The sequence below is a fragment of the Aspergillus ruber genome (genome assembly GCF_000600275.1).
Source record: "Aspergillus ruber CBS 135680 unplaced genomic scaffold scaffold00013, whole genome shotgun sequence".
In the NCBI taxonomy this organism is placed as follows: Eukaryota; Fungi; Ascomycota; class Eurotiomycetes; order Eurotiales; family Aspergillaceae; genus Aspergillus; species Aspergillus ruber.
Window position 1 is genome coordinate 104,803 of NW_024467309.1, and position 21,627 is coordinate 126,429.

At 50.8% G+C, this 21,627-nt stretch overlaps 9 protein-coding genes across 9 annotated transcripts; 2 read left to right on the forward strand and 7 right to left on the reverse strand.

The window, feature by feature from the left end:
• Window positions 1-112: 112 nt before the first annotated feature.
• EURHEDRAFT_412359 (putative ubiquitin-protein ligase E3 component (UBR1)) lies at window positions 113-7,118 on the reverse strand. The gene is made up of 3 exons (XM_040781888.1): window positions 7,015-7,118; window positions 590-6,893; window positions 113-528 (listed from the first exon to the last, which is right to left on the reverse strand). Exons 2-3 carry the CDS (start codon window positions 6,718-6,720, stop codon window positions 261-263), a joined length of 6,399 nt encoding a protein of 2,132 aa, XP_040638745.1. The 5' UTR covers window positions 6,721-6,893; window positions 7,015-7,118; the 3' UTR covers window positions 113-260.
• Window positions 7,119-7,442: 324 nt separating this feature from the next.
• On the reverse strand, window positions 7,443-7,744 carry EURHEDRAFT_455942 (cytochrome b-c1 complex subunit 9; the record flags this gene model as incomplete). The annotated part of the gene is made up of 3 exons (XM_040784316.1): window positions 7,443-7,508; window positions 7,559-7,607; window positions 7,674-7,744. Coding segments are annotated over 3 exons (186 nt in total), but the record flags the coding sequence as incomplete, so codon positions are not given.
• Window positions 7,745-8,170: 426 nt separating this feature from the next.
• Window positions 8,171-8,887, forward strand: EURHEDRAFT_456268 (putative RNA binding protein Pym; the record flags this gene model as incomplete). Its single annotated transcript, XM_040784343.1, has 2 exons — window positions 8,171-8,528; window positions 8,604-8,887. 2 exons carry the CDS (start codon window positions 8,171-8,173, stop codon window positions 8,885-8,887), a joined length of 642 nt encoding a protein of 213 aa, XP_040638747.1.
• Window positions 8,888-9,338: 451 nt separating this feature from the next.
• hem14 (oxygen-dependent protoporphyrinogen oxidase) lies at window positions 9,339-11,225 on the reverse strand (the record flags this gene model as incomplete). Its single annotated transcript, XM_040784338.1, has 3 exons — window positions 9,339-10,106; window positions 10,152-10,835; window positions 10,896-11,225. The coding sequence occupies 3 exons, from the start codon at window positions 11,223-11,225 to the stop codon at window positions 9,339-9,341; spliced, it is 1,782 nt and encodes a 593-aa protein (XP_040638748.1).
• A 401-nt stretch (window positions 11,226-11,626) lies between these two features.
• EURHEDRAFT_456242 (mRNA-binding protein NAB2) lies at window positions 11,627-13,135 on the reverse strand (the record flags this gene model as incomplete). Its single annotated transcript, XM_040784339.1, has 2 exons — window positions 11,627-12,671; window positions 12,729-13,135. The coding sequence occupies 2 exons, from the start codon at window positions 13,133-13,135 to the stop codon at window positions 11,627-11,629; spliced, it is 1,452 nt and encodes a 483-aa protein (XP_040638749.1).
• A 222-nt stretch (window positions 13,136-13,357) lies between these two features.
• EURHEDRAFT_61930 (uncharacterized protein) lies at window positions 13,358-14,125 on the reverse strand. Its single transcript, XM_040787602.1, has one exon. It carries the CDS (start codon window positions 14,016-14,018, stop codon window positions 13,557-13,559), a length of 462 nt encoding a protein of 153 aa, XP_040638750.1. The 5' UTR covers window positions 14,019-14,125; the 3' UTR covers window positions 13,358-13,556.
• On the forward strand, window positions 13,728-16,087 carry EURHEDRAFT_412363 (cytochrome P450). Its single transcript, XM_040781889.1, has 4 exons — window positions 13,728-14,112; window positions 14,170-14,341; window positions 14,391-14,964; window positions 15,017-16,087. Exons 2-4 carry the CDS (start codon window positions 14,182-14,184, stop codon window positions 15,903-15,905), a joined length of 1,623 nt encoding a protein of 540 aa, XP_040638751.1. The 5' UTR covers window positions 13,728-14,112; window positions 14,170-14,181; the 3' UTR covers window positions 15,906-16,087.
• Window positions 16,046-17,444, reverse strand: EURHEDRAFT_523261 (phosphoglycerate mutase family protein). The gene is made up of 4 exons (XM_040786888.1): window positions 16,941-17,444; window positions 16,600-16,878; window positions 16,287-16,529; window positions 16,046-16,230 (listed from the first exon to the last, which is right to left on the reverse strand). The coding sequence occupies exons 1-4, from the start codon at window positions 17,126-17,128 to the stop codon at window positions 16,170-16,172; spliced, it is 771 nt and encodes a 256-aa protein (XP_040638752.1). The 5' UTR covers window positions 17,129-17,444; the 3' UTR covers window positions 16,046-16,169.
• Window positions 17,445-18,218: 774 nt separating this feature from the next.
• Window positions 18,219-19,525, reverse strand: EURHEDRAFT_456283 (glycoside hydrolase family 16 protein; the record flags this gene model as incomplete). The annotated part of the gene is made up of 4 exons (XM_040784344.1): window positions 18,219-18,286; window positions 18,352-18,750; window positions 18,813-19,367; window positions 19,429-19,525. The coding sequence occupies 4 exons, from the start codon at window positions 19,523-19,525 to the stop codon at window positions 18,219-18,221; spliced, it is 1,119 nt and encodes a 372-aa protein (XP_040638753.1).
• Window positions 19,526-21,627: the final 2,102 nt, after the last annotated feature.

Below are 21,627 nucleotides of genomic sequence, written 5' to 3' on the forward strand. Positions count from 1 at the left end.
ACCGGTCACTGGACCAAAAGTCGTGGTAATGTCGTCGAAGAAGGTCGAATTGAACTTCGCGCTCCGGATTTATGACGCTGTCTTGGCATCGCTACGCTCCGAGCTTTACAAGCCCAACAGTATACAAGATTCCATTGCTTGTGATATCTATTTGTGTGTACTTAAATCAAATATGTCCATTACAATCATGTACTTGACTAGAAACACAAGGTAGACACCATTTCATTCACAAATGCAGAAATTCCCCATAGATACACTCATTAGATAGTCTCCCATCCCCCGTTATTAATATCAGCCTCCAACTTCCTACTAATAGTCGCCGGAACACCATGCGACAGCCACACATCTCTCAGCAGTCGGTCATACCGCTTCTGGTTGAGGATCAACTGACGGTTACGTCGCAGGCCGGGGTCGACTTCACCGTGTCGGTCGAGGTACGGAGCAAAGTGCCACGAGCCGTTGTGGTTGTGGAGGTAGAGGACGGTACATTTGCGAATGTTGATGAAAAGGCCGATGTTCTTGCCGCACCTGGAGATATTCTGCGTTAGCTTGAAGTTGAAAACAAAAGGGGGTTATGGAGGGAAATTACTTTTGAAGATGCTGGTTACATCCACCCAGCTTATCCTTTATACAGCACACGGCCTGCGAGCAGAAAATGTCTCCGCAAAATAGACAGATGCTCGGGTCGGTCAATTCCTTCTTCGAAGTCGGGCATCGTCGGCGGTTAGCCTCTTCGATCAGACTATCGAAGTACTCGGGCAATCCAATGAGTTCGAAGATCGCCGGGTGAGAGAGACTGGGCAGTTTCGAGTCACCGGCACGACCAAACGCATTGAAGTGGTGGAGCCAGCCAGAAACCACTGCATTAAACGGCTCATTCCTCTGCGTAGGGTTCACAAAAGGGAAAAGTTCGTCAAGCGACGGGAGATTCAAGGCCCTCGTAAGGCGGTCGAGTTCCGTGCTCTCGTCGAGCCCGGCGTTAGGGAATTCAACGCCATGCTGCACATGCAACAAGATTACCGTCTTGCGGAGGAAAGTCAACGCATAGCTCGTTATCAAGCGTCTCAATGCAATAACCACTCCAGAGGTCGCAGACCCTTCGCCTTCCTTGGCGTAGCCAAAGTCCGCCGAGTTCGCGCGCAGACCAGCCACGACAGAATCGAAGAAATACCTGGTGGAGCTGAACGCTTCGTCGGACAGTTCGACATCCATCAAATAGCGCGAGTCCCCATTATGAGCAAGCTCTTTCTTAAGTCCGCGCGGCTCAAGAATGTAAGTGACAGCAACCTTGACAATCTCTGCCACATAACACATCTGCACCAAATGTCGCACATCGATTTGCAGAACCGGCAGGAGCGAAAGCGAACACTCAGCCAAGAATACGAAAATATCCTTAGAAAGCAACGACTCGATCTCACCCGCACGATCTGGAAGCGAAGTCTCAGCCAAACAAGGATGACCCACGAATAACTGGCAGATCTTCTGGCGATGCATGTCCCGAAACTCCACTGCAGAACGACTAATCGACCCACCATTGTTGTGCAGGGATCCAACTGCAGCGTAAGACAGCGCCGTCTCCGCTAAGACACGCAAGTGAGTAAGTGTCAACTGGGGAATTTTGTCCAGTAGAGTTGCGCCAAACTCGGACTCCACGCCACGCTGCGAAATTTCCACGGAGGCAATGCTGAACCCGAAGCTCCGGATCAACGAGTCAGTGTGAACCAGGGCATCGCCTGTCATGATGTCCGTGGGATAGTTGAATGTCGACTGGACTTCGTTCAACTGTATCGTCTTCTTCAGTCGCCTGTAAATCTGGAGCAGTTCGGACATCGGGCTATCACCGGGGCTAGCAACCTGCGGCAACGGGCTAGAAGCCGTGATATCTTCCGTAGTTGGGAACAGGCCCGGCATCGGCATCCGCGCAGGTGGGACATAATGAGCTGTCGATGGGAGAGACGATGACATGAGCTGCTCAACCTTGGCTGCAACAGGAGGTACCAGCGTCTTGGACAGGTACTCGGCAAACAAGTCCTGATACGACTGCAGTTGCGAATTATCGTCACCCGTGAGGAGTGCATGGTTCCGTGGCTGTGTAAGGGCAGATCTCACCCCTGCATCAATGAATTCGCCAAAAGAGGTAGAAACATTCAGAGCACCAGGGTAGGACTCTTCCTTGCCCTTCCAGGTAATCGGAAGGAATGCATTACCCAGGGCTTTGCAGAGGGGACAAACAAATTCCTGACAAGTCAGACGCTCTGGGTGGTTTCTAGCTATTTGCTGGGTGTGGCGCCTCTGTGTCGCAGTGTAGTACACTTCAAAGCACGAGTAATGCATGATATGACCGCAACCAGTCGTGACAGGGCCCCGGACCATATTCTCCGCATTGAACCCCTTACTCAATCCAATCTTCTCGCTTATAACCTCCCCACCTGACGAATCCAATCTTCGTACCGTAGAGTGGTTCTCGCCTGCCACACCAAATGGTCGAAGATGATCCGCAGACATATCCAAGCTAGGCGGAGTCTTGAGGACTTCCCTAATCCAGTCTGGATCACTAACATCTGTCTGTCTCAGAATACTGCTGTCCTGGATGAGAGCAAATGTACCATAGACCCTCGAATCATTGGTCTCTTCCTGACAAAGAATGCAAGTCCCGCTGGGGTACTTCCAGACCTTGGCTTCTTCGGGAGCAGCCTCAGCCTCAGACTCGAGATCACTCAGATCCTCATCAACACCCCAGTCAATACCACCTTGGGTGTTCATGAAGTTTTGTTGTTGCTGCTGGAATTGAGCCATCACCCTCGCCTGTCTTTCTAAGGCCTGCTTCTTCTTGAGCTCCTTTTCGCTGTTGTCAATTTCGCCAGCAGGAGGGTCAGTGTCGACCCTGTCGAATGGGAACTTGAGCGAAGCGGTCGCCGATTCATATGTTCGAGGCCGCTTCTGCCAGAACTTTTTGAGGATATGGCGAATTTTTGCTTGGCACGCAGAGAAATCGCCCATGGAAGAGATCTTCTCCAATAGCCCAACGATGGTCAGAGTACCTGCTTGTGTCATTCTGGCCTTCGACAGAGCATGGGAGACAAACGATGCTCTGGGCATGTCACCTTCCGCGGTGCGGTCTTCCAGCGTGGCAGAAAGAACCAAATGCAGCACCACCTGAAGGAACGTCTCAATGCGAGTCGGCGGTATAGTTGGCGTACGGTCCTTTGACGTCATCACATAGTCAAGAGTCTGGTGGACGATCTGCGCGAAAAGCGGCGTCCTGGTGAAGCCAGCAAGGTCAGAGAAAGCACCGGTGTTGATGGGCCGCAGCTTCGGCTCGAACACAACGTCCGATGCCTTCTTGCCTGTCTTCTTGGCCACCCACTCCCTGTACACATTCTCTGCTTCGTCGCGCTGGTTCTTGGTGTAGTGAGCACTGTATGGGTCCACCATGTCGATGTATTCCGGCTTGAGCTCGAATGTACCTGTGTCATTCAATCCCTCAGGCGGACGGAAGGTGGCGACCTCCTCCAGCACGTCTTGGAACATATCCGAGTCGAGCAGCTTGTCGCTGAGACGGGTCGAGAGGTCAGAGAATGAAAGAGGCTTGAAGCACAACACATGCGCGACGTCCCTGGTGATGTCCTCTTCCATCACGGCATCGCTGTCGTCACTGGCCGTGAGAGAAGACCGGTCTGTCAGCAAGATGACTAGCAGATGGATAAACTCCTCGGCAACATCAACAATCTGGGGTTCTTCCCATTCCGGTCGCGGGGTGTAATCCCGTGTCATCCAATCCGCAACGCGGAATCGTTCAGCAATGGATGCGAGAACCCTGCTGGGATCGCAGGTTACCATGGCAGTCTGGAGGAGGAAAATATCGCGGTAGTATGCAAAGTCGCGAGAAGATACACCCCGGTACTGCGACATTTGGTGGCGAAGACTGAGACCGTTGCGAACCCACATGCCAGCCTTCATTTGTGCCAGCCAAGCGCAAACCCTAAGCGGATAATCGAACATGGCGAGCAACAGGTCCTCGGGGCTAAGTTGGCTGTCGTGGATATACTTTGCATTGGCGGTCTGGGCAGCGTCCAGCAGAACCTCACGCATCAAAGTGTTGCTGATGTTGCGGCCACATTCAACCAACCACGATAACGTATAGTGCAAGGCATGGTGGAAACTGATCGACCCCTTCTCCACAACAAAGTCCACCACGCGATGTCGAGGCATCTGGCCCGACTCATCGGCCTCAAAGTCGAAGCACGGCAAGGACTTGAACCGGACGTAATCCTTAATCTCAGCCTGGCCGAACCGCGCACGCTCGATACCCGCAGAGTGCACTACAGCCGAGATGGTAGCAATCCAGACAGCTCTTAACAGGTTGCGACCACTGTCGAGTCCCGGCTCCCGGAAGGCCTCACAAAACTGACAGCAAAGGCGGTTGATCTCGCGCATAAGAATGGACGCGGTGATCCACGAATCCGTCTCATATTCCACATGCTCTCCCACGGCGCGCACGTTCGGACAGATTCCTTGCGACAGCTTAACGAGGTCCAGGAACTGGGAAAGGTACTGCTCCTCCGTCCGGACACGCTTCTGAACGTACTCGGACTGGAGCAGATGGCGTAAGTCCAGGAAGAAATGGTACAGACGTCGGTTGCTGACCGATCCAGAATCGAAGGCTAGGGTCGCGTTGGGGTTGACTTCGTATGGTTCGCCAACCTGCCTCGTGGTCAGGAAAGTGTAGAGGATGGCCATGACCTTGGTCAAGAAGTTCCCACGCAAAACAATTTCTTCCGTGATCGAGGGCGTGGTGAGAAGCTGCAGTGACAAGTTGACAATGGAGTGATCGGGCTCTCTGTCCGCAATGAGATACAGCTGAGCAAGCGCAGTGTACAATGCAGACAGGCGGAGGCCCATGACGCGTTTGAACTCGGGAACATTGACCACGGTGCCGATGTAAAGGTCGCGGAGATCTGTACGAGTTTTCTTCCACAAACGTAGATCAAAAAGAACCATCCAGTCGAGACGAGTGCGTTGATACAGGTCCTCGTGAGGTGGGATATGTTCGCCCTTCACAGGCATGTATGCCTTGACCTGCCAATAGCCTGGGGTCCTTGCCGGAGTTGTCCTGATAGCCCTAGACGGGGTTTTGGGGATGGGTGGGATATAAGACCGGGAATCAGGTTGGTTCTCAGTTGTGTTAACGTCCTGGTCATCCGGCTGTTGTTCCTCGTGCTCAGTCTCCTGCTCTTGGCCCTCGTCCTGTTCCTGCCGCTCAATTGTTCCTGCTCGAGCCTGGGCATACTCAGCCAACAGTGTCTCTGCGATCTCGAGCGGATCATCGGCATTGCCCATGACCATGTCTTCGTCATCATCCGCAATATCATCATGCAACCGGTTAAGTTCCATCTCCATTTCCTCATCCTCGTCATCGGCATCATGAGCTTCGACAAACTCAAGGCCTTCGTCTTCGTCTTCGTCCTCGTCCTCGTTTCCGGCTTCATTAGGAAGACCGGCATCCTCGTCGTCATCCTCGTCATCATCGTCATCAGGAGGCGCCACAACCAACGGTCCATTTGGTGAAATATGAACCATAACAGTCCGGTAGGGTCCATTCTCGATTTTCTGGTGATCATCGATTCCCTTCATTCCAATACCCGCGTTGTAGGCAGTACTACCGCGCTGCCATGTGTTCATGAGCTCTTCGCAGATGGTGTGACGCAGAATTTCATTATCTTGCTGGATACTGCAACCAGCAATATCCGCAAGCCATTCGACGATCGTTCCGCACATTTGCTCCCGGAAGATATCCCGAGCAGAACGCACCGTAACAGTCACCTTGATCTGCTCGATGATGTTTGACGTCGTTAATAGCTGCGGCAGGTTCTTCGAGTACTTGACAACGCTCCTCCCAATATCATTCGTCTCATGTGCCCTTTCAACCCCAAAGGCGTCTCGTTCCCGGCAGGCCCGGGTCACCTGCTGAGCCACATCTCTAATGGTATGTTTTTCGTCGTTCCAGAGCGCAAGGGCAAACTCCGGCTCTTCCTCCGGTTGATCACCCTCGCCATACCAGCCGGGACGTAACCGCGACGCCTCTTCATCCTGCCTGATTCCATCTTCAGTCTTTGCCAATCTCAACTGCTCAGGCGAGCACGAAATGACATCACAGAAATAGTCGAGTATGCGCGAGATCGTAAGCTTGATATTATCCACCCAATCCTGCGGCAACTGACTCTGAGCACGCTCTTTCCCCTTCGCCTCGCCACTATCGGTATGGATCGCGCAGAACAACGGCAGTCGCCACGCCTCGTCGTCTCCACAATCACAGCATCCGCAGTTCCCCGCCGACAACGAAATCTGATACTGATGGCCCGTGTGGTCCGAAGCGTCAAAGCAGCGACTACACAGCACACAGGTATCATCTGCCGCACAGGTAACACAGCGATATGTCGCCTCTCCGGCTCTGAAGATATGCCCGCATCGCTTGCCCCGCGCCGCCTCAGTGTATTCAGCCCCTTCCTCGGCTCCTTGGGCTTCTGCCAACTTCCATGATACAGCTTGGAGACCGTCGGGGAACAAGATTTGTAGGCGTTCTTCGTTGTAGCCGGTGAGTGATCGGAAGAGGAGTTCTAACAGATCCTTCTGGGCTTCGGGTCCATAGCGGTAGTTGTGTTTGGATGGGAGGTGAAGGAGGCCTTGCCCAAGGATTCTCTCACATTCTCTGAGCATCATTTAAAAAAGAATTCAGTGTTCTATGAGGGCGACACCATCCGGGTATCAGAAAGTTTGTTGGGTGTTCGTTAGCGGGACTTGGATCAGGCAATATCTGCAACAGTGGTCGGTATCGATGGGGTATTTTCGATAGAGAAATATGTGCAGAAAAAGAGAGATCTTAATATGTAAGTCTAATTAGAAAAGAAGCACATTAGTAAGTGTCGTGTGTGGTGAGAGTTGCGTCCCCCGTCACGATAGGATAGTGGGGGAGAGAACTGGAAGCGAGTCTGAACGGTAGGGTCGAGTACTAACAAGGCCAGTTGATTCGAGTCTCTCGGATGAATCTTGGGTGTCCAAATGGCCTCTAACAATAATCAAAGCGATTGTAAACAGGGCCAGCGACAGCTGAAAAACTGGTGGTAGTGAAGAGTAGCAGAAAAAAAGGATTGCCGATGACATCGAGGCACAACAACCCCGAGCGAATCAGCGCCACCGGCCCACGAAGAATTACTACTACATGTACTTGACAACATTGTATATAAGAGACAATTAAGCTAAATTGTAGTTAGAAGAAAAAGAAATCAATTTCATTGTACAGTCCGGTTCTGGATAACCACAATTCCCGTCATTCCTCCCCGGCCACTAGAGTAGCATAGCAAAACTATAATATCACAGAATTGCGCAGCTGCTTATAGGTATCCATGCTTTTATTCGGTCTCCCATGCTATAAACGCGCTCATTTACTCGTCGTCCTCATCCTCTTCCGCCTTGTTAAGGTACATGGGCTTGATGTCCTTCCATTGCCGCTATGAACCGTCAGCATCCGAAAAGTTCCAAGAAGTGTAGGAGTACATACGCCACGGTTGACGGTGTCCCAAATCTTGTTCGAGGCCGTGTCAAAGGCACTGTTGGTCATTCGCATTAGCGATCACTGTACTTGTAACTATCGGTTGAAGGACAGGGGAGCGTACATCTCGAATGCGAAAGCACCGGAAAAGATGCCGGTCATGAAGATGGCGTTTCTGCGGATGATGGATCTATAGCACAGGGCCAGTTAGCTCTTGCACTGCTTTGTTCGAATAGTATTATGGGGAGACGTGCTGGTAAATGACTTCAGCGATCTGTTACCGGGTAGAAACCCCCTCAATTAGCCATTGAACCGCGACAAACGTAGAACCCAGAAACAATACTTACTCCGGCCATGGTGAGCGATGAGAGTCCGCAGACAAGACCCGAGAAAGGAGCAGAAGGGCGAGTAAGAAGCGAGGTCGTGGTGGTTTGTCAAGGGTACGTCCAGCGAAGTTTCACGCCCGGGAGTCGGCGAGGGAAAATCAGCGGTGCTTTGATTGGCTGTCCGCGACAGAGCCGCCTGACCGGATTTCCGCAGCACACTCTTCTCTCTCAACGGAGTACTTAGGTACGAAGAATTCAATTCTTCTACAGTGAAATACAACTATTAGCACTCACAATGGCGGATCCCTCGCAGCTCACCAAGTCTGGAATCGCGACAGACGCCACAACCGGTGAACGATTCATTCCCTCCTCCATCCGTGCAGATGGCACCAGACGCCGCGAAATCCGAGTCCGACCGGGCTACAAACCCCCGGAGGATGTCGAATTGTACAGGAACAAGGCCGCTCTGGCGTGGAAAAACCGTGGTCATGGTGGGGTGCCGGGTGCTGAAGGAGTGAAGAATGACAACCCCGACTCCAGTGTTAAAAGCGAGAGCAATACGAATCCTACAAGTGCTACAAGCAACAAGAACGCGAAACGCAGAGAGGCGAAGAAGAAGAGTAAAGCTACGGAGGGTGAAACTAGTAGTGATGGTAGGAGGAACATCGCTGAGATCGACAACTGGCGCTCTTTCGCTGCGGGCAATGGCGGCGACAAGAAAAAGACAGGGGATGGTGCTCAGAAGCCCGCAGAGAAGACTACTGAAGAAGCATCTATGGATCTAGAAGCTGAGAATGAGAAGAAGGCACGGAATTTGAAGAAGAAATTGAGACAGGCACGCGACCTGCGGGACAAGAAGCAGCAAGGCGAATCCTTGCTTCCGGAGCAGTTGGATAAAATCATCAAAATCACCGAATTGGTGCGTCAGCTGGATTCTCTTGGTCTCGACTCGAATGGCGATAAGAAGGGTTTGGATGGAGAAGGAGAAAAGGAGAAGAAGGAGAATGCCTAAAGATGGAGCATGGCTTCTGCTCATCCGAGCGTCGACAACTACGAACACGAACCACATCTCGCCCAGGACTCTTGCATCTTCCTCGCACCACTATGACATGACCAACTCGTGTGAAATGGGCCATACTTGTTCGGCACCAAGATTGTGCTAGCATACATCCATTTTGTGCGTGCGAAACATACATGGACTCGTCCATCTCTGGCAAGGCGGATCTTGGAACATCCATCTCTTACATATCAGATGCGATCTGAAGTGATGTGAAATGAATAATAACATCTACACTTGCAGGCTTGCTTCTTAGCAGTCACACGAGATGATATTTACCACGAGCCCAGGATAGTTCACGAAATTTATCTCTTGGCTATGATAGCCAGCAATTTTGCATCGTATCTAACTATGTACACCTATTTTACAATCATCGTTCATCGTCTTTCTTTTGTTTTTTAAAGCGCTACTGTTCCGATAGAGGAACATCAACCCACTGAACCGGGGCCATCGGCAATCCACCCTCCAACACCCACTCCTCTGAATCAAACCCGGGATTGTTCATCTCAAGGTCCAACTTCTTTGCTCCAACACCCAACGTCGCAGCAATATACGCCTGTCGGACACAGTCTGTGATTCCAACACCGCCATACCAGGATCCCGCCAGGGTAAGTCGTTTATTGAAGTCATTGCGGACGGACCGTGAGAGCTCCTGCATGCGCGATACATGGCCCACGGTGTATTGGGGGATGGCGTTGCGTTGCAGTTTGCTGCGGGCGAGCGTGGGTTCGTCTGTGATGTTTAGGTGCCGTTTGAGGAGAGAGCGGGCCATTTCCACGGCTGTGTCGTGATCCGGGTAGTCGGATTCTATCCAGTCGTCCCACCAGTGGCCACCGAACATTACTGTAAGTTTGGTGCCGGGGGCGGTGTCCTGGCCAACACTGGAGTCGGAGCCGAAGATAACTCCTAGTGCTCGTTCTGGGTTCTGGTCGTAGGGTATTGATCGGGGGATGAGGTAGCCGAAACCGGTGACGGGGACAAGATTTGGGTTGGGGTAGTATAGATTGACAACCATGACTGTAGTTGCATAGTTGTGCTGGTTGAGACAATTGATTGTACTTTGCGGGAATTTTTGGTCTTTCTGTGTGGTTTGGCTGAGCTGTTGAGCTAGGATTGGAGCTGGGTTGGTAGCAATGACCCGGTTGTATGTTTGAGATTGCTCTCCATAGTCGACCTGTACATGTTAGCCTAGAAGTGATAACTTGAAAGAACCACTTACAATCAAGTCAGACGTCTCTGGATTTTGACTGATAGCTCTAACATCAGCATTAGTGATGACCTCCACCTTCTCATCCCTATCCAAAGCCGCAGCCAGAGCATCAGACAACTGCCCAACCCCATTCTTGAACGTCAACGCGCTAGACCTCGCAACCAACGTCTTCAGCACCTTCCAATACTCAATGTTCTTCAACGGACCCGCATTCCTCCGAGCCAAAGAATCATCCACACGCACAATCGCTCTCCCCGAACTTTTGATGTTTAGTAGGGACCCGATCACACCCCGGTCCGGAGTCTCAAACGTCCGAATTTGTCCCAGAAGAGCCTGCGCGCTCAATTTATCAATATCGCCTGCGTAGATACCATGCATAACCGCAGATACAAGGTTATCGGCGACGTCGGGGTGGAGTCTGCGAGCGACGAACTCCGCGACGGACTCGTCTGTAGGGCCCGGGATGAGGTCCAGTTTCAATGGTTCTGTGACGACGCCTTTGATGAGGTTTTTGAATACCGGTTCGGATAGCACGCTTCCCAGGATAGATATTGCATTCTGTAGAGCCCCCGTCTCCGGATCGGGGCCTGGCATGCGGACGAGGTGATCAGGGTAGTAGATATAGCGATTGCGAGCGGCGGGGGTATTCTTCTTCGTGAAAAGAACTTCATCATGAAGGTCCATGTCAAGTATCTAGCCCATAATCAAAAACAATCAGTAAAAGCTCCAGCAATCCCTCCGCATTCCACTCACCAAATCAATCAACGGAAGACAAGCAGGTGCCGCAGTCCTCAAGGTCCGCGGTCCATACTCAAAAACGACATCCCCTCCGTCCACGGGAATCCTCTCAGACAGCATCCAACCCCCTAGTCGTCCAGACTTCTCATACAGTGTCACCTTCGAGCATTCCGGGTCCTGCGACAATCGAGCGGCCGCCGTGAGGCCGGTGATGCCGCCGCCTATGACCGCTGCATTATAATTCTTGGTTTCGGTGTGCAGGGAGTGTCTCTGGCCATTGCGGAAAAAGGACGATTGTGTCCGGAGTCCTCTCAATGCGTGGCTAGGGACACATGGTAACCGCATCTCAGCAAAGTGAAAGAAGTGTGTTGGTTGCGAGAAGATGGCCGAGAGGTGCGATCCGGAGTCGGAGATATCATAAATTACGGTATGGTATGGAAACCTCGTGATCATCCAGTATGCCCTATAAGTGCATCATGGACAGAAGTGATGAAGGCGAAAAGCATGCTCATATCATGCGTTTCATATCCAGGCTCTATTTACATACATTGGTCGTTTCCATTTATCAAGATCCAAAATCAAATAACGCCCCTCTCCCGCCCAAAGCAAATGAACCGAATTAATACATGAAATTATGAAATCTTCTCAAGCATCGTTCTTCTAACTCCCAAATGAAACCACGATGAGCAATCATCCTTTAAAAGAAACGGGGACATGAACAAAAAAAGAAAAGGTAATTGCGGGTATCACGTCACAATCTCTTGAGAAGAACCCTTGTTGCCAGCACCGGGCTTGATCAGCTCTTCCTCTTCTTCATTCTCGTCGGCAACAAATTTCCTCTCGCTGACATGCGATTTCTCTTGACCATCGGCCGACCAAACCTTGTCGCCGAATGAACCTCGCTGGCCCTCGGCATGCTTGTACGGGCAGGTAGGGTTCAGGCAGGGGTTGAACTTGCACGCCGTTTGGAGATGCGTAAACTCACAGCCTTCGGACGTGCAGTCAGCGCCGTTGCGGCAGAGAGGCATAGATGGGTGCTTGAAATGACAGTTGGGATTCGCGCAGTTGGGAAAGAATTTGCACATCGCCTCTGCCTGGTGTACAGACTTGACTGCGGGTGAAGGATGACGGGCAGTGCATTTCCGGTTCTTGCACGCTGCTCCATACGTACAATGATCTGCTGGGTCAATCGGGGCACCCTGCGGAGCCGCGGGAGACTGGTGCGCATAGGGGCAATCTGGCCGAGTGCATCGCAGGTTGAAGCGACAAGGAGAGTTGGTGTTGTTCTCGTCATGCTGTTCTCCCTCCTTGGGCTGATCATTCATATCCATGTCGTCGCCACCGGTGTTTCGATGCTGTCCCCGGTTTCCAAAGGGACGTGGCCCTTGGCGCTCAACACGATCGAACAACGATCGTCCCTGCTGAGGACCGTTCTGTTGGAAAGCCGGGTTGATCGCGGGGGGCATGAACCCGGGCATAATCTGAGCCATCATCCTCGCCTGTTCTTCCAGTAAAGACATGAGGTGCATCTGATCTTGCGGGTTCATGTTCATCATCTGGTTGCCTTGCATGCCCATTCCACTCATCTGCCGTCCACCTTGCATCCTGCCGCCATTCTGGAAACGGTTACCCTTCTGGTCACGGTGAGAGTTTATCCGTCCAGCGCCCGGTTGGCCACGAATGCGATGTAAAGACGAGTCTGCGGTACGGTCCATAGTTCTATTTATTTGGTTGAGCATCCCTCCCCTCCGTCCTCCTCGACCATTCCGCATTGCCTTTGGTCCGGTCGGGCTATTGACAGTTGTTAGCTCATGATTCCAAACAATGCTTCGCAATGCGACGACTTACATTTGATCATTCATCGTCACATCACCTATCTCCACATTCTGTCCGCCACCATCACTCCAAGGCTGAGGAGCAACCGACTCCTGCTCAACAGTCGGAATAGCATGAGCATCGCCCGATGACACGCCCCCACCGTTAATCTGCCTGTTCAAAACATCGACTTGCTCAAACAACCATCTCGAAAAGTCCAGCGCCTGTGTATCCCCTTCGCCAAGCCCCAGCAAATCATTGGAAAGTTCTCCAGCGATCTGTTCCTGGGTCTTGCCGTTGACCAGCATCAGAATTACATATTCGGTCAAGGCTGAATCGTCGCCCCCTTCGGAACTCCAGCCCATTTCGACCAGTTTGGGCTGAATAACATGGCCAAGCGCCTCCGCAAGGGGAGTACCGACGGCCACCGCAGTAGTCATTGTAGAAAATATCGTAGAGCTGAGAAAAGGGAAGTTTCGAAACAAACGGAGCGTTTGACTCGTCCCGCGCCACCTGTCGACCGATTCGAGCAGATAGGTTTTAATTCTCCGGTCGCGAGAAAAATCTTCGGTAGAAGCGATAGGTTGAGATGGGGTTTCTATCGGTACGAAGAAGGAATTAGGTGGTGAAAGAGGGAAATGATAGTTCTTTTCTTGGTCCCTTTGGGCGATGATGAAACTGAACGCTGAAGAACGCCAAGAAGTGTATTGTCACGTGGTGTGGCTAGTTAGTGGCTGCAGAAAGTGATGCAAATTATGCAAACATTGCCTCTTCATGCAGGAGTCTTCTCAAAAGTGCGCACAGAGTAGAATTCAGTCGATAGATAATCGTATTTTAGAGTCTGTAGATCGACATAAGATGCTATGTTAAGACAAAAGTACGTTGCCACCGGTATGCGTTGAAGGAAGCATGAGACAATAGTAGCCTTCCCAGTATATACAGAAGCAGGAAGTAAGAACATCTTCCGTGGTGTCCGGCAATAACCTCCATAACAGATACCATGGTCAAGCCTTGACAGCACGGGGAAATAATGCGGCAATAAATATAGCCATAGCCAACCCAAACGACCACCAGACCAGTGCCCGTAACGCAAAAGCACCTGCAAATAATGGCCTCGACGTAGCTATACCCACCCACCGTCACCAGCCCCGGAAAGAACAATAAAAATGCAATGGATCCCACTGGCAGATGCTGGAACAACCCCATCAAATCAGAGTCAATTTCCAAGCTAGCCTCGGATTGTCGACCTTCGAACTGAGGGGTTCTGCTTCGCCGAGGAAGAAACAAAAGAACATGCACATCGTATCGCATCGCATCCGGCATAAAGAAAGACACCCCCCTGGACCTGTTCTGTTTTGAATGGATTTTATTCTTGATCTTGCATAGTGGTGTCTGTGTGTTTCACCGCAGTTGTTCTGTATGTCTATTGTATGGGCGCTCTGACAATATTGATTGTTGCTGATAGTCCATGCAGACTCACGCCAACATGCTCGAGAATCTCTTGCATGATCTGACGCCCGCAAAGGCGTCCCTCTACATTGTAGGACTCTTCTTTCTCGCCTGTCTGCTTCGCAAAGCACAGGTCGCTGCTGAGATCGCGCGCATAGGAACTAGAGCCCCCCGAATCCCGTTTCGCATTCCATACGGTATGTCCGGCAGTCCATATCTTCAACGGAAAGACACTGACAAGGCCAGCAATCGACTTCATCGTCAAATCCATCAAAGCAAACAAAGCCTACAAGGATGTCGAATACTGGAGCAACGCGATCAAAGTCGCCAGCGAAACGTACCAAGTCGACCACGCACAAACCGCCGAGATAGATGCGGGTATCTCGAATCGGATAGTCATAACGACAGACCCGGAGAACATCAAAGCCATGCTGACCCTCCAATTCGGGGACTTTGGAAAGGGCGAGTCGTTCCATGAAGAGTGGAGAGAGTTCCTGGGGGATAGTATCTTCGTTACCGATGGGGACATGTGGTCGCGTTCGAGACAGCTTATTCGACCCATGTTCACGAGGGACCGGATTGTCGATACAGAGATATTTGAGAAACATGTCCAGCATCTTATTCCGTTGCTGGCTGGGGGTGGTGCGCCGGGGGCTAGTAAGGTCGTTGACGTTGCCCAGCTATTCTATCGATACACCCTAGATGCAGCGACGGATTACCTCCTAGGCCATGGCACAGAAAGCCTTCAGAACCCGCAAGCTGCCTTTGCAGAAGCGTTTCGATATGTGCAACGCCGTCAAGCCCAACTGTTTCGACTGGGGTGAGTCTCTGCCAAAAGTAATCTGAATAAGTTATCCTAACAAACGCTGCTGCTCCTTCAACTTCATCCTCTCGCGCAAAGAATTCCGCGAACAACTCAAGATCATGGATGAATTCATTCAGCCCTACATCACTCATGCCCTGTCCCTCTCCACCACCGAACTCGACCAGAAGCTCTCGACGAAAGAAACCTTCCTCCACGCCCTCGCCCGCTTCACCCGCGACCCTCGCGTCCTGCGCGACCAACTCGTTGCCGTCCTCCTCGCCGGCCGCGACACAACCGCCGGCACACTATCCTTCATCCTCTTCGAACTAGGCCGCAACCCTCACATCGTCCACAGACTGCGCGAGGAGATCGGGTTGCGCCTGGACTTAGGCGCTAACGGACAAAAACCCTCATACGCAGACCTAAAGGAGATGAAGTTCCTAAACGCCGTGATCAACGAGACAATGCGCTTCTACCCCGTCGTGCCCTTCAATGTCCGCTACTCCCTCCGCGACACGACCCTTCCACACGGCGGTGGGAAGGACGGCCTCGCCCCCGTTGGCATCCGCGCCGGCACGCGTGTTGTCTACTCAACGCTCATCATGCAGCGTGATCCGCGGCACTACGATCAGCCCGGCTCACCCAACTATTTCGATCCTGGTAAATGGATTCCCGAGCGGTGGGTGTCTGGGTGGCAGCCGAAGCCGTGGCATTTCATCCCGTTCAATGGAGGACCGCGGATTTGTATTGGGCAGCAGTTTGCGACGATTGAGATGGGATATACGCTTGTGAGGATTTTGCAAGCGTTTGAGAGGATTCAGACGATGCCGGTTAGTGTGGGGGATAGAGTGGAGGATCCGTTGTTGGAATTTGAGGTTACGCTTAGTCCCGGGTCGGAGATGAATTGTGTCTTTGTGAGGGATGGGGAGGGGAATCTTTTGGAGAAAAATGGTTAATGTTGGTCGTTTTGTCCTATATATGAGTTAAATATGTTACACCAACACGTGACTGTACGACACATTATTATAGCTGCATGTATATTTCCATTATAAGGGTAAATGATAGCATTGTGACTACTTTTGATCTTTAATTACTACAAGCTCAATGCTAATAGGACGGATAATGAGTCCTAATTGACTGGTCTAAACCTGTCTTGCCTATCAGTCTCCATCTCCTACCTAGACCGCATACTCCATTTTGCTCCTTCTCCTAGAAGCACCCTATCTCATCATCCTCCGTCCCAATGAAATAGCAGGTCTACCCAAGTCATCGTTCTCAAATCTACCACAAGTCAGCACATCAAGTTCCCTGTCGCAAAAATGTGCAAAGAAACATACGACAAAACAGCCACACTCGATGGCTCCATCAACAACCTCATACCATGATCCAACGGCATACCCACCCATCGCAAGGCCAGCGCAGCCAGAATATGCCCATGACCAACACAGACAATATCACGGGCCGATCGCGTCGCGTGGGAAATTTGCAGTCCGCCGGGCCATTCGGTCACGCTCTTCTCGATGTTCTGGCGGATCTCTGCTATGAGTTCGTCTAGGCGGGTTGTGATTTGTTCGGGGGCCCTATGCGTTCACATATTATATTAACATGGGTTGAAAAGAGCGAGGGAGAATGGAATAAGTGATGACGAACTCCCCTCCCGGACAGCCATCTTTCCAGATAACCCAGTCCGGACTCTGAGGTCGACGCGCAGAGATCTCTGCCAGTGACAGTCCTTCGTACTCCCCGTAGTTCCATTCATTGAGCCACGACGTAGCCTGGATCATAGGCTCTGAGGAGGCGCCTTGAGATCCCGTCAGTGGGCTAACTGTCTTGCTTTGATCATCCCGGTCGAGAAAGTTTTGTTGACTCTGGACGCCCAGCTCAAGGATCTCGACAGTCCGTTTGGTTCGTTGCTGTGGGCATACGTAGCTATAAAGAAAACCCGATTCAATTAGCAACGGTTCCCAACAGGCAGAGCTAGGAACACTTGCATCCTGACCACGTTCTCTGGATCAATCAGTTTGTTTCTTCCTATGTAGCAATCTCGAGTCTCTTCAACCTGACGCTCGCCTTCTCTGGACATGGGCACATCCGTAAAGCTCGCGTGCTTGCCGCCAACAGACCAAGATGTTTCACCATGACGGATCAGAAAGACTCGAGCTGATATGTTACGGACCATGGTGATTAATGAAAATGAGGAAGAGACGTGCGCTTGTGAGAAATCCCCGGAGTGGTAAAAGGAGGAAATCCTGCTGTAGAACTCAGTCCTGAGATAATTTAAACTCGACTCACAAAGTTTCTTGGTTCAGGAAGATTACTGGGGAATTACTAGGAGTGAAACTTCATGCTGAGGTCAATGTCCTGGAACGCGATTCCCGATAGTCACCACCTAGACGGGATGCATTTCCTGCCAGACGGTTCCATACAGCAACTATGACGTTTTTGGCTTGAAGTTCTTGGGATTTGATAAAGGTGAATTAAAGTGGATGAAACTGACGCTGGAGGATTAAAAAAAAAAAAAAAAAAAAAAAAAAAAAAAAAAAAAAAAAAAAAAAAAAAAAAAAAAAAAAAACCGGCAATAAATTGGGAGAAGGCAGCAGGGCTCATTAGTCCTAAGTGATCGAGTTGTCTACTCTTTTCAGGTAATGCCACAGTCGAGGTACTTCAGGATACAAGGATTATCATTAATAAAGAGAGTCGTAATTTATACAGCGGGAAGATTGAAAACCACGGGGAAACGCCAATGATACAAGAAAACACAAACCGATGCCAAAAACAAATGCTACCCATAAAGAATATAGACCGTAAAAGAACAACAAAAAAACATGTGCCATAATCCTCGTTTATAGTCATTCCATCGTTTTTTCAATCATGAACTCATGTCCAGGTTGTCATTATGGAGAGCTCAGAACATCGCAAGGGCATTACCAAATAGCGCGCAGACAACACTAAGAGCAGAAATCCTGACCGTATTACTCGAAGCGCCAACAGTAGGAGCGACATGCACAGGTCCAGTATATGATGGGTGGCCATGGTCCGGGTGTTCGTTGCTGTCATTAGCCGTTGCAGTTGCTTTGGACTTGGACGTATTGGACGAAGACGAAGAGGTAAGAGAGATCGAGTGACTAGTCATAGGGCGAGAACTGATAGGACTGGTGAGGCCGGTAGAGATAATAGAGCTGATAGGGTTGGTAGAACCGATAGTGCCGGTCGAACTGGTCGAACTGGTAGTGCTGGAAGCCGCCGATGACACGCTGCTCGACTGTACCTCAGTACCAGAGGGGGAAAGCGGCACCGGCGAGGAGAGCGACGAAGCAGAGGTAGACCGGACCAAAGACTAGTGATCATTGTCAGCTAAATCTGGCACGTTCAGGAAAACGCAGGGACTGGGGAAGTGCTCACTCACAGAAGACGTGCTGGGCGGCTGGACAGATCCGGATCCTGAGAAGGTCCAACCGCTAGGCAGCGACGTCGATTCCGAGGTCGAAGAAACCAGTGTGGTCGGGGTAGGAACCCAAGGCCAGATGCTCGGAGTCACAAAGCTCGACGTTTCACGGTGCGTTCCACTCCAGGGAATAGGGATGTTTTCGACAGTTGAAGTCACGGGGGGAGCAGCCACGGTGGATTGAGGCGCGGCACTGTTGCCTTCGACCTGGCCTCCTTCGGCGACAATGGACTCCCACGAGCCGCTCTTGTCACCGTAAGCGTACGAGCTCCCGGTGGAATAGTCAGTCACCTTGAGTGACTTGAGGTACATGGTGTAAGGACCAGCGCTATAGTCCGTCTCGCCGCCAGCCCATTCTGTAAAGCCATGGCAGTTAGACAAAGGCTTATGGGTACAGCAAAAGCAAGGGTGAACTCACGAATTGTGCCGTCAGCGTTGTTAGGGTCACCGCCAGCCCAGACTCCGATCTTGACCATCATGGGTGACTGAGGGTACTGGTCGTCGGGAGCATCGTCCGGAGTAAGAGAACGAACAGTCTGACCATCGATTTGCCAGATGATCTGCTTGCTCGTCCAGTCGATGGTGTAGGTGTGAAATTCGTCGTGGTTGTTCCGGTTGTCGTGGGTGGCTCCACGGTTGTAGCTACCAGTGTTTCCCTTGCCGAAGTAGTTGGTCTGCACATAGAGATCGTTGACTCCAAGCCATTCCCAATCAATCTCGTCCAAATCGTCCGATTGCAAAACGGCACTGCTGACAATGCCCGTTCCGGGAGCAGTCTTGATCACTGCTTCAACCCGACCAAACATAATATACCACTTGGACTGGATTAACGGGGCATCACCCTGCTTGGCCACAGTAAAGCCAGCACCATTGGAGTCGTAGTTGGGCGTACCCACGTCGGCGAATTCGTCAGAGTGACCGTCGGTGAAATCGAAGGTAGCGGACCGTCCGAACGCTGGCTTGGGGGGACAGGCTAAGAGACAGTTTGATTAGCAGATAATCGTTTAGCCACTTTCTTTGGACGGGGGACTTACTCTTCTCGAGTGGATTGCAGTCCGTAAAGGTCTGAGCAGCAACCCCCGCGGAGTATGAGAGAAGGCTGATTGTCACACCAATGAGAGGGAGCCTCATGATGGCGATGACCTAGTGACTCGGGTATGCGGTTGGAATTAGAGATGCAAGATTCAAGAGCCAAAAGACACTAAAGTAGAGGATATGCTATTTGCAAATGCAAAATGCAGGAACAGATGGAAAATCGGTGGTTGGAGAGAGAGATGAGAGGGAGGAAGAAGGACGATGGAGGAAGAGAAGAGGAAAAGCTTTTAACGACAGACGCAGAGGTCTGGATTGACAGCAGAAAGAGGAAGGCACGCTCAGCTGTGGCCACAGAGAGAAGGCGCCGGTATGACTCGATCCTTCCCGAGGCCATCACCAGCCTCCCCAATTTCCTGATACGGTCAATAGTTGTGCCTTCCCGTTGCGGTAACTTTCTGGTGGGCCACAGCTTCTGTGGGGCTACCGAGAACCAATGACATGTACTAAACTAATCCATGATAGGACGTTTTATTGGTCATTACAATAAGCTACGCCAGATCTAGTCTAGTTCCATACCACGTGATAAGATCAAGTTGTGCATAGTACTCCTTATCGCTGCTAATAGCCTGTACTATGTATGTACAGAGTACTCCGTAGCTATAAAGATGTTTATTTCCAGGGTTGATTAGGAAGGGGTGACGGGGTGACACCATGTCCCAGGTGGTCTTGAACGTGGTTTCTGCACGAGTAACATATTGTGCATCGACTTGGTTTCAAGGAAAGGACCAAGTGGAACAATGTATCCATTCTTGTTCTCTATAGGTTTCTATAAGCTTGAATATTGGTACTTGTTGGGCCTTTGCATTTACTTCTATACTCTGTCGGTCGGTCACTGAGACTAGTTTCTCGTCACCGCCATGGCCCATTCCCAGCCTCCTCTTTTATTGGATTTTTTTATAGCACAGACCTTAGTCTACGGAGTGCTCCGTACTTCGTATTGCATTCAAACATATGTAAGCCTCCTCTCTTGTGGAGGTTGTCGCAGACATTGGTAAAAGAGAAAGAGATCAATAACCTTTTACGCCAGTTTGATCGCCCATTTCAGATTGCTCCACTCCGGCGTTGACATTCTTTTCGTATAGGTTGAAGATACGGAGTACCTCAGCACACCTACACACGAAGTAGTATATATTGAATGACGAGCTGGAGACAATGCACTATTGTCATCTGTACAACCGCCGGTTGGTTACATCCGGTCAGCCACGTGCAAAAGGGATATCTCATCTGGGTACGGTCGTGATATCATGACTCGGGCGGTTCCGCGGTTGGCGGCGGACAAACGGCGATTGGGTCTGTGTTCATACCCAGATAACATGGTGATTATTGTTGAATGAATGGACTGGGATTATCATCTGCGTCATGGATCACCGTCCTTTGCCATAATAATAACAATGCTCTAAATGCCACTATTGGGAGGTTCATCTCCCGGCGTGTTTCATCTACCTTGATCATCGTCTCAAACAACCTCCGGCCGTGAACAAGAAAACGTCTCGGATCTGTATCATATGGGAGGGACCTCTCTCAATCATCCAATATCGTACCCCATACAGAGAAACTCGTACCCCACACGGAGTACTGTATATGATACTGTCTATGCACACATCCCACCATGTTCGACCAGTCAATCAAGGTCAGAGAAGAGGGGAAGACGTTAATGAGGTGCGGGATGAAGGACGGGCCAACTGTCAGCTAGCCTCGAGGATCGTATCGGGTGGAATTAGCATTGTCTGCCTCTGTCGTTAAAGAAGCCGTAGCACGAATACTCCGTAGTAGCTGTAGCAATAGGAGAAAGCACAGACAGCGTCACGGATCATCGTGTCAATCCTCGGGCAGGAGGAATATGTAAGAGTACATACTACTGATACGGAGTAGCATGCAATGAGTTCTGTTCTTTGCAATGATCAGCTGGATCATCTCGAATCCTTTTTTAATAGTCTGCACTTAACGGAGAATGTACGGAGTAATCACACAGAGACGTAGAGTACTGAGGCTGACTCCACTACCCAATCTGGTAATCCTCTCTTGCGGCTCCGTCTTTCTCCTCACCCTCCAATCTCCCTCTCACACACACATCTTCTCTCTCTCGCTTGTCTCGGTTTCTTTAATCAATATTCATTCTCCTATCTCTTACCATTATC